General features: G+C 36.9%; 2 protein-coding genes across 2 annotated transcripts; both read left to right on the forward strand.

Moving 5' to 3' along the window:
- The first annotated feature begins 1361 nt into the window (after positions 1-1361).
- On the forward strand, positions 1362-3130 carry LOC133877069 (uncharacterized). The gene is made up of 3 exons (XM_062315305.1): positions 1362-2356; positions 2442-2603; positions 2664-3130. The coding sequence occupies exons 1-3, from the start codon at positions 1523-1525 to the stop codon at positions 3006-3008; spliced, it is 1341 nt and encodes a 446-aa protein (XP_062171289.1). The 5' UTR covers positions 1362-1522; the 3' UTR covers positions 3009-3130.
- A 3335-nt stretch (positions 3131-6465) lies between these two features.
- LOC133877670 (disease resistance protein RPV1-like) lies at positions 6466-10124 on the forward strand. The gene is made up of 3 exons (XM_062316057.1): positions 6466-7497; positions 9128-9403; positions 9495-10124. Exons 1-3 carry the CDS (start codon positions 6466-6468, stop codon positions 10122-10124), a joined length of 1938 nt encoding a protein of 645 aa, XP_062172041.1.
- Positions 10125-10460: the final 336 nt, after the last annotated feature.

Below are 10460 nucleotides of genomic sequence, written 5' to 3' on the forward strand. Positions count from 1 at the left end.
ATAATGAAGAGGGGGATGATGGAGGTAGGGTTGATTTAAATGATCCATGGTAGGATGATAAAATCAGTGATGATGACGATGTTTTTGAAGATTATCTGGTGGATAGTGCTGGCCCCTCAAAAATGCCAGAAACTGATGAGGGCGTGGAGGGTGATGGGGAGGATGGGGATGGGGATGGAGATGGTGGTGATGGTACTGAGGTTGAGGGTGGGGGTGATGGTACTGAGGTTGAGGGTGGGGGTGATGGTGGGGGTGAGAGTGGGGGTACTTTGGGTGATGATGATGGCCAGAGTGGGCCATCTAGTATAAAAATGTCATCTTTTGAAGATGTTGAGGTGGATGAGAATGACTCTGAGATTGGTAGAAGTGACATCCTATTGTCACCAGTACCTGTCAGTGATGAAGAAGATGGTGGGACTTCATCTCACCCTGATGTGGAGTTCCATGAAGTTGACATTGTCAATCCAAACCTGAAGCTTAGAATGAAGTTCGCTAACATTCAACTATTTAGAGAAGCTGTTAAGCAATACAATGTGAGAAGGGGAAAGGACATAAGGTTTGAGAAAAATGAAAGAGCCAAGTGTGTAGCTGTGTGTAGAGATCCAGGTTGTGGTTATAGAGTGTATGGTAGACAGATGGCGACTGAGGCCTCATTTGAAATAAGGTCCTTAAGACCTACACATTCTTGTACTCGAGTATACAAGAGCTCAATTGTCAATTCGAGGTGGATAGCAGATAAACTTTATGATAAGTTTAAGGTTCAACCAGACATGCCACTGCGAGTGATACAAGATGAAGTCAAGAGGAAATGGAATGTCAAATGTATAGGGGTAGGAAGAAGGCAGAAAAGAAGATATACGGTTGTCTGGGTGAACAGTATGGCAGGCTGTGGGATTACTGTAAGACTTTAAGGCGTACTAACCCGGGTAGCTGTGTAGTGATGAAGGTTGAAAGACCAAACCCTAATTTGCCTGCTAAGTTTCAGAGACTCTACTTGTCCCTTGCAGCCATGAAGAATGGGTTCTTGGAAGGTTGTAGGCCTGTCATAGGCCTAGACGGGTGCTTTCTAAAAGGACCTTACAAGGGAATGCTACTGGCTGCGATTGGTCAAGATGCCAACAACAACATGTACCCAATTGCAATCGCCGTTGTAGAATCTGAGACAAAAGACAGTTGGACCTGGTTCCTGGAGTGCCTTGTTTCAGATCTTGGTCATCACGAGAGGCACACTGATCCTACATTCATTTCTGATCGGCAAAAGGTTAGTTATATTACTTGCATAATTTTACATATTACTTTTAGCTATTTTTTTTTTCTACATATAAACTTACCCATTTTGCACATTGGACTGATTTAGGGTCTTGTGCCAAGTTTTGATGTTGTTATGCCAATGGCGGATCACCGAATCTGTGTAAGGCATTTATATGCCAACTTTTGAGATAAAGGATTTCGGGGGGTGGCCTTGAAGGAATTGTTGTGGAAGGCAGCATCGGCATATACTGAGGTCGAGTTCAGATTTCAGATGGAAGAGATGAAGAAAGTCAGTCCTGATGCCTTTGACTACCTAGACAAGATTGACCCCAGCGGATGGTCGAGAGCATGGTTCAGTGACTATCCTAAATGTGACCTCCTTGTCAACAATATATGCGAGTGTTTCAACTCATACATCCTGAAGGCACGTGACAAGCCAATTCTGACGATGCTTGAGATGATTAGGAAGCAGCTCATGAGAAGGTACCAACTTAAAAGAGATGGCATCAACAAATTGAAGGGCAAGTTGTGCCCTAGAATTGTTGAGAAGCTTGAGGCCATTGGTGAGGCTGCATCGGACTGCCTATCCCGTTTTGCTGGTGATGGCATATTTGAAGTAGAACAGGGAAGAAGGCAATATGCTGTGGATTTGAGGAGGAGGACATGTGGTTGCAGACAGTGGGAGGTGACTGGGATCCCATGTGCACATGCACATTCTGCCATAACATTTCATGGGCATAAACCGGAGGATTATGTAGATTCATGTTATAGCATTGAGATGTACAAGAAGGCTTATGCTCCCATCATATATCCAATTCCTAGTGAGGAACAGTGGGTAAAGACTGCGCATGATGTATTGGATCCGCCTAGATCAAAAAAGATGCCAGGCAAACCTCGAAAGGCCAGGGTAAGAGGTCCTGATGAGTCGAGAGTTCCTCAGAATCCTTATAGAATGAGAAAGTTTGGATTGAAGGGTAGATGTGGGATTTGCAAGCTGGTTGGACACAACAACAGGACCTGTCCAATGAAGAAGGACCAGCCCTCGACAGAAGTTGATTTGCCTACTCCACCCCTAGCTAGTTTGCCCACTCCACCCTCAACAAGTGTAAGTCTCACTAACCAATATAGTTGTATAGTAGTTGATGTGCTATTAATGTATTATTTGATGTGTTATTAATGTTGGCCTTCAGACCCAAAGCGTTGGATGTAGCAGTAGTACAAGGGGAGGTGCACAACCAGCCTCCAACAGTCGAAGGGGGGGTGCACAACCAGCCCTCAAAAGGACAATTACTGGTGCTACACAGCAACCCACTGCCACTGCCCCACCTATTGCAACAGCTGAGAAAAATTTGGTACTTACTTTAGTTTAGTCTTTAAAATGCATCATACTGTTTATTTGAAATTTATGGCAGCAAAATCCTGTTGGACTTAAAGTGCCCAGCTGGAACAGGCAACCGCCAGCACCCAAACCATGCATACCAGTTAGAAGAGTGTCTAATCGAATCAGGGCCATGGTGCAAAGTGTTCCAATTCAAAAGGGTCCACCTTTTTTGATTGACCTCACAGCTAGGACTAGTACTGATGGAGGAGGGAGAGTATTTGGGTTGACCCCAAGAACCCCACAAGTTGCAGAACACGGTGCGGCGACAACATCCTCAACACCGGCGAAAGGAAAAAGGATCGCCCATACCATTGAAAAAGGATTACAGATTATGGAGTCAAAGCCGAAAAGGAAAAGACCAGAATGGAAGCATTGAAGTTTTTGTTTTCTGGAATATAATGGCATTTTGTATATAGGAAAGGGTTGGACATGTAGTTTATGTAAGTAGTTTGAATTGCATGCTGATTTCTTTTGGACAGATTTCAGTGTCTTTAAAAAACCTATGGTGTAGTGAATGTATGCTTTTGGTATGTTTGGACAGAATTATGTTTGGACAGAATTGGTAAATGCATGGTTTTGGTATGTTTGGACAGGTTTTGTTAAATGGGTTTGGACAGGTTTGGTTTGGTGAATGCATGGTATGTGCATGGTATTGGTGAATGCATGCTTTAACACAAAATTAGAGTGGACATGCATGCTTTAACACAACCGGACTCAAATAAGTTCAAGTTCAACACACATACATTTTTCATTTCCAAAACATCATCCATTACGTACCAATAATGGTCTACATAAAGTAACCATAAACACATCACCATAAACCCTGCCCAAAACATCACCCTAAACCCTAAACATCATCACCCTAAATCTTCATGGTAACAACATACGATCATGTTTGGAATCGAATACACCCTTTGATTCTGATCCAGCCATAAGCAGATACACAATCATCAATATCCATGTACATACAATTATTGTCTTATAAATCTTCTTCATTGTTTGGTAATTGATCTCCTGAATCTCGATTTCTTTACGGAGGGCAGCATTTTCAATCTCCATATTTGCCCTCAACTTTGCAACTTCAGCTTCAACTATAAGTCGGCATCGTTCGGCTTCCTCTATCCCCATATTCGCCTTCAACTTTGCAACTTCAGTTTCAACCATTGTACGGCATTGTTCAGCGTCTTGAATCAAACTTCCATGCCACTCACGCAAACGACCTACCACCCTCTCTCCATGTGAACACATTTTGGGATCAACCCATTGCCAGAAACCACAAGCTCAATTTATCTGAAAAACGATAACAAAAATAAATCAAAAAATAAATAAAATAAAACAGACAGAAACAAAGGTTATTTCTGGCTTATGTTATTTGAAAATTAATCGTCGTAGGCTATTTATGCACTTTTCCATATCATTTCAAAACTCATTAATCTTCAGAAAATTAATGAGTTTAATACATATATTGAATTTGATGTTGACTGATTATGTAAAGCAGGAACGAGCTGTGAATATGAAACTGAACAAAAGGTTTGAGAGAAAAATGATTCTCTGATTTAGTATTGAATAGCATAATCAACTGTACATGACTCGCAGTATATATATACCGAGTTACATGACTTGCTTTGCAAGTTATAATCTAACAGTCTAACTAACTAACAAAACAAAAGTCACGTGTCTATACAGAATTAATCACATGTGTAAAAATGTAATCTAATAACATGCTCCAAAAAAAAAACTACTAAATAAAAATCAACCCAGTTCATTTTTTTTTTTAAAAAAAATATTTATATAAGTACAGTAAGAGGTAAGTAGCATTGCTCTTCATAAAAATTGCTGAAGATTTTCGGTTAAATTACCTTGTAATTTTGGCATTTCACAAACCTTCTACCGAAATTTTTTTCGGTGTAGGAGGTTAACATACAAGCCGGACGCTCACAATAACAAATCGGCATTACTGCAGAAGTTGCCCCACTCGTTGTCGACTCCGACTCCGTAGAAGCAGTGCCTGATGGTTGCATCTTCGGGAAATGGTGCGAAACTGGTCAGAGATGTCGAAAATTGGAAGCCCACTTCGAAAACCCTAGTTCCTAGTTCTTGCAAAGAGCCGTTGGTGAAGGAGATGAGAAATATGTGCGAGCACAGGGGTGTATAAAGATGAGGTGAGGCGGGGGTATTTTGGGTAGAATTTCTGTCTGAAACGGTCACGTGACTTGCACGTGACCGACTTGCCGTCCAAAATAACGGGCGACTGGACGGAAGGTCCATTTCGTTACACGCTGGCAAGTTCGGGGGGGTCATGTACCAATTTTTGTACATTGGGGGGTAAATCGCCACACCGTGGATAAATCAGGGGGGTGAAGTGTAGTTATCCCTATATTTAATATATATGTACATAAACCCTAAGCCTAACTGTATGTACTATATATAACTATAAACCCTAACCTTAAGTATATGTACTAAATATAGTTATAAACCCTAACCCAAAATGTATGTGCTATATATATCCTAAGTATATGTACTATATATATCGGAACAATCTAATTTTGAACTGCTCATGATTTAATATATATATTTAAAAGTGTACAATAATGACACGTGAAAAATATATTGATAGTATTATGTAAAATCAATTAAATTATAACCCATAGCTTTAAGTGTATATATTATATATACCTATAAACCCTAAAACCCTAACCCTAAGTGTATATACTATATATATCGGAACAATCTAATTTTGAACTGCTCATGATTTAATATATATATATATATATATTTAAAAGTGTACAATAATGACACGTGAAAAATATATTGACATTATTATTCATGAAATGTAAAATCAATTAAATTATAACCCATAGCCCTAAGTGTATATATTATATATACCTATAAACCCTAAAACCCTAACCCTAAGTGTATATACTATATATATCGATAAACCATAATCCTAAGTATACATACTATATATAGGTATAAACCCTAGCCCTAAGTGTATATACTATATATAGCTATAAACCCTAACCTAAGTGTATGTACTACATATAGCCATAAACTCTAAATGTATGTACTATATAAGAGACTAAACTATAAGTATTTAATTCTAATTATAGAATTTACATATAGCATATAGCTTTCAAACATAATTTTATGTGTGTAAGCTATGTGCACTGTATTTTCACAGATTTGTATGGTTAATAAGATAAGGAGTTTTTTTTTTTTTTTTTTCAAAAAAATAACACAACACAATTTTTTTTTTTTAATATATATTTGGCAAAAAATCACAGTTTGACACGTGTAATAATACACGTGTCAAATTGGACACGCGTATTTAATACACGTGTCCAATTGGACACGCATATTACATACTCGTGTCCAAATGGACACGTGTATTATTACACGTGTCCAATTGGACACGCGTATTAAATACGCGCGTCCAATTGGACGCGTGTATTATTACACGCGTCGAAATTGGACACGTGTAATAATACACGTGTCCAATTGTGACTACGGTACAATTAGACACGTGTCTCATAAGACACGTGTCTAATTGGACGCGTGTCTACAATAACCGGTATTGTAGACACGCGTCCAATTGTTAAGATTTTTGTAGTGTTTGCTAGATTCTAAAGTTTAGTGGGAATTGAATTTTATCATATTATTATTGAATGGTGCAAGATAATAATAATAATAATAATAATAATAATAATTAAAAAAAAAAAAAAAAAGTCGTTTCGTGTGACTACTCCAACTCATTTATTTATTTATTTTTAATTTTTTGCATTGGTAGGAATGGATTTAAATGTATCCCGAAAATTGTTCAAGAAGTCTCAAGAATGGTAAGTCATAAATACTTAAATGTCGCCAAGTATCAAGTTGGAATCGAGTCTCGTGTACAAGCCATCAATGCGCTTTTAAGAATTGAAATGAGTGACATATGCATGGTAGGAATTTCTGGAGTTGGTGGAATAGGTAAGACAACTATCGCCAAAGCGATCTATAACTCGATTGCTTGTCAATTTGAAGCTACCTGTTTTCTTGCAAACGTTAGAGAAAATTCAAAGCAAGAGTGCGGTCTAGTCCAATTGCAAGAGACACTTCTTTTTGAGATCCTAGGCGACTCAAGTTTGAAGATTGACATTGTTGATCGAGGAATCACTATTATAAAGGAAAGGCTTTGCAATAAAAAGGTTCTTTTAGTTATTGATGATGTGGATCAATTGATCCAATTAAAAACATTATCCGGAGAACATGATTGGTTCGGTTTGGGAAGTAGAATCATCATAACAACAAGAGATGAACATTTACTAACTAAGCACAATGTTCGCTTATACAAGATGAATGGATTGGATCACAATGAAGCTCTCCAGCTCTTTAGTCAACATGCCTTCCAAAGTGACAAACCTAATGATGATTTTTTGAAACTCACAAAAGATGCATTACGCTATGCTGGGCGCCTCCCACTAGTTCTAAAAGTGCTAGGTTCGAATCTATTCGGAAGAGACAAAAATCATTGGAAAAGTGAATTGAAAAAGTACAAAAAAATTAAGGAGAAAAATATTCTTGAAAAGCTTAAAATAAGTTATAATGGATTGGAGGAAAGTGAGAAGAATATTTTCCTTGACATTGCTTGTTTCTTCAAATGGGAGAATGTAGAATATGTCACTAAAATACTAGACAATTGTGATTTCGTTCCATACATTGGTATTAAAGTGCTTATGGATAAATCTTTCATAACTATTGATGGGCTTAACAGATTGGACATGCACGACTTATTGCAAGATATGGGCAGAGAAATTGTTCGTCAAGAATCACCCAAAAAACCTGGCAAACGTAGTACGTTGTGGTTTCATGAAGACGTCCGTTCTGTACTACAAAAAAATATGGTAAGACTCATAAAAACACTCTTCTAGTTTTACATTTTGCAAAAATTGAAGGAGAAATAACCACGTGCGCGCGCACACATATACACACCATCCTTCTCAAAAATAAGTATTTAAGTATTTAGATGCAAGTAGAATGCCTTTAATCCAAAACAATAAATAAATTCATCAAGGAAACTGCCTTTGACCCTATTTCAAAGATAGATTTAGTTTTTATGAGTATTTTTATTTTTATTTTACAAATAAGTATTAGGAAAAAATTTACTTAGTACCCCTGATCTTTTATCACATTTGTAATTATACCCTTAAACTTTAAAATGTTTCAATTTAGTATATCCATTTGTCAATTGTTTTCAATTTTAACCATCGGTTAGAAGTTTTTGTTAAATCCTAACAGATGGGAGTCAAAATTCCTAAAATACCTTTTTTTTTGGGGGGGGGGGGGGGGGGGGGGGGAACTGGCATTGGTCGGAATTTAATAGAATTTGCAAATACACATATGCCTGAATCATTGAATTTTTTTTATAATTTTTTTTTATAAAATAAAAAAGTAGGCGTATTTTAGAAATTTTGACAGGATTTAATTGAAAATCCTAATGGATGGGTGAAATTGAAAAAAAAAAAAATTTGAAAGATGGATACACTATATTGACACATTTTAAAATTTAAGGATATGATTGCAAAAGTGATGAAAGATAAATGATGGTAATTGAAGTTTTTCATAAATATTAAGTACATGTGAGGAAAAAATAAAAAATAAAATAAACAATTTTGATATTATAATAATAAAAAGGGTTAAATACCCTTTTAGTACTTGAGTTTTGACAACTTTATTTTTTAGTACTTGAGTTTCAATTCATATTGCAGATGGTAGCTAGGCTTTGAGAAAAGACGAACTTGATACCTCCGTCTATTTTTTCGTCTAATATTTAACAGTTTGTCACGTTGACACGTGGCAAAATATAAAAAAAATTTAAAAATTAATAAAACTTTTTTAAAAAATAAAAATATTAAAAACTTTTAAAAAAATTAAAACAAAAAAAACGGAGGGGTTTTGGCCATGGGGGTGGCTCCTTGGTCGGTCTGGGGTGGCCGAACCATCCCCCAGAGGAGGTTCATTCATCCCATGGCAAAAAAAAAAAAATGATGGGTTTCGGCCCTTGGGGGTGGTTCGACCACTCCAATAGACAAACCCTCAAAAAAAAAATTTAATGGGTTTTGTCCCACGGGGGTGGTTCGGCCATCCCCAAGGGCCAAAACCCATCAATTTTTTTTTTCCTGGCCACCTCAGACCGGCCAAGGGGGTGGTTCAACCACCTCTATTTTTCTTTTGTTTTTAATTTTTAATTTTTTTTAAAAATTAATTTTTAAAGTTGTCAAAACTCAAGTACTAAAAAAGTATTTAACCCTAATAAAAACAAATTACGCATTATAAATATCTCAAAAAAAGAAGAAGCAACGTTAACATAGAGAGCGAGACAGATGAAATGTAAGTTTGTTTAATTTTCACAAAATAATGTGGATATATATATTATAAAAGAATAAAATCAAGTGGTAAAATGTGGAGAACTTTATGCTTTGATTTTATTGTCACACTCATGCATGATCTTTCTAGGGAACAAACAAAATTCAAGGCATATTAGTGGACTTGCCGGAACGAGACTTGAAATGCTTGAGTTCCAAAACATTCAAGAAGATGAAACGCCTGAGATTGTTTATAAATCATAATGCAAGCTTCTTTAGAGAGCTTGGTCATCTCTCTTACGAGTTAAGAGTGTTGGATTTGATTGAATGTCCTTTACAATCTTTACCATCCAATTTTCACGGAAAGAAACTTGTCGTTTTTAGAATACATAATAGCCCCCTTAAGGATCTGAAGCAAGCATTCGAGGTACAATTATTATATTTTATATTTAGTTATGTTAAATTATGTTGTAAACTTCTTTGGAGCTAATTTATACTCTATTTTTTTCGGCATGCAGAATTTGGAAAACCTGAGAATTATAAAATTCTCTGAGTGTAAATTCATAACAAAAATCCCTGATATTTCAAGGATCTCAAATTTAGAGGAATTATGTGTTTCAAGATGCGAAAGTTTAGTTGAGGTTCATGACTCTGTTGGATTCCTTGATAAGCTTACCGTTCTGTCATTTTACAAATGCTCTAACCTTATCAACTTGCCAAGAAGCCTCAGGTTGAGATCTCTCAAAACTCTTGACCTCGAACATTGTTCGAGGCTCGAGAACTTTCTTGAAATTGAGTGTAAAATGGAATGCTTGAGTCGACTTCAATTGAGCCACACTGCTATGAAAGAACTGCCTTCATCCATTGTATATCTCACTGGGCTTTCAGAACTGTTTCTAACAAGTTGCGAAAACCTTACACATCTCCCAAGTAGCATTCATCAGTTGCAGCATCTAAAGACTCTTTCTGTCATCGGATGTTTGAGACTCGTTAAGCTTTCAACGAATGAATCTACAATTTCATCTAGTACAGAGTTATTCTCATCGCCTCCTTCAGAATTATTCTCATTACCTCCTTCAGCGAATTCAGGCATTTCAAATGGTGGTTGTTCCTCAATTTTCAGTAAGGACCCCTTTAATGATTGTTAATTTTGTGTTTTGGTTACGTGGGTTTAGACTAATATTGATTTTGTCCACTTAATTATGGATCAGGTTTTTGTGGTTTGAAAAGGATGTTTAAAGGTGGGAAAGACAATAGGGCTTGGAGCATATCCTATGGGATATGATTAGCATTTGAGAGAGAGCCACCTCACTGCCCTTCTACTCTTCCAGCATAGCCAATTCACAGAGATGGAATTAGAAGGAACTGCGTGCTGTTCTCCATGGATACCACAATGCCTGCTGAGTGTCAAACTACTCAGTCTCACACAGCCTGCAAGTACTTTCTATGATCAATTTTGCATCATTGCTTTGTCCACTTAATTA

The sequence above is a fragment of the Alnus glutinosa genome, chromosome 9, assembly GCF_958979055.1.
Source record: "Alnus glutinosa chromosome 9, dhAlnGlut1.1, whole genome shotgun sequence".
Classification (NCBI taxonomy): domain Eukaryota; kingdom Viridiplantae; phylum Streptophyta; class Magnoliopsida; order Fagales; family Betulaceae; genus Alnus; species Alnus glutinosa.

Coding starts and splice junctions, on each gene's coding strand:
- LOC133877069 (XM_062315305.1), top strand. CDS start 1,523: ATGGAAGAGATGAAGAAAGTCAGTCCTGATGCCTTTGACTACCTAGAC. Junction 2,357..2,441: donor CCACTCCACCCTCAACAAGT/GTAAGTCTCACT, acceptor GTTGGCCTTCAG/ACCCAAAGCGTTGGATGTAG. Junction 2,604..2,663: donor CAACAGCTGAGAAAAATTTG/GTACTTACTTTA, acceptor AATTTATGGCAG/CAAAATCCTGTTGGACTTAA.
- LOC133877670 (XM_062316057.1), top strand. CDS start 6,466: ATGGTAAGTCATAAATACTTAAATGTCGCCAAGTATCAAGTTGGAATC. Junction 7,498..9,127: donor TTCATGAAGACGTCCGTTCT/GTACTACAAAAA, acceptor TGATCTTTCTAG/GGAACAAACAAAATTCAAGG. Junction 9,404..9,494: donor ATCTGAAGCAAGCATTCGAG/GTACAATTATTA, acceptor TTCGGCATGCAG/AATTTGGAAAACCTGAGAAT.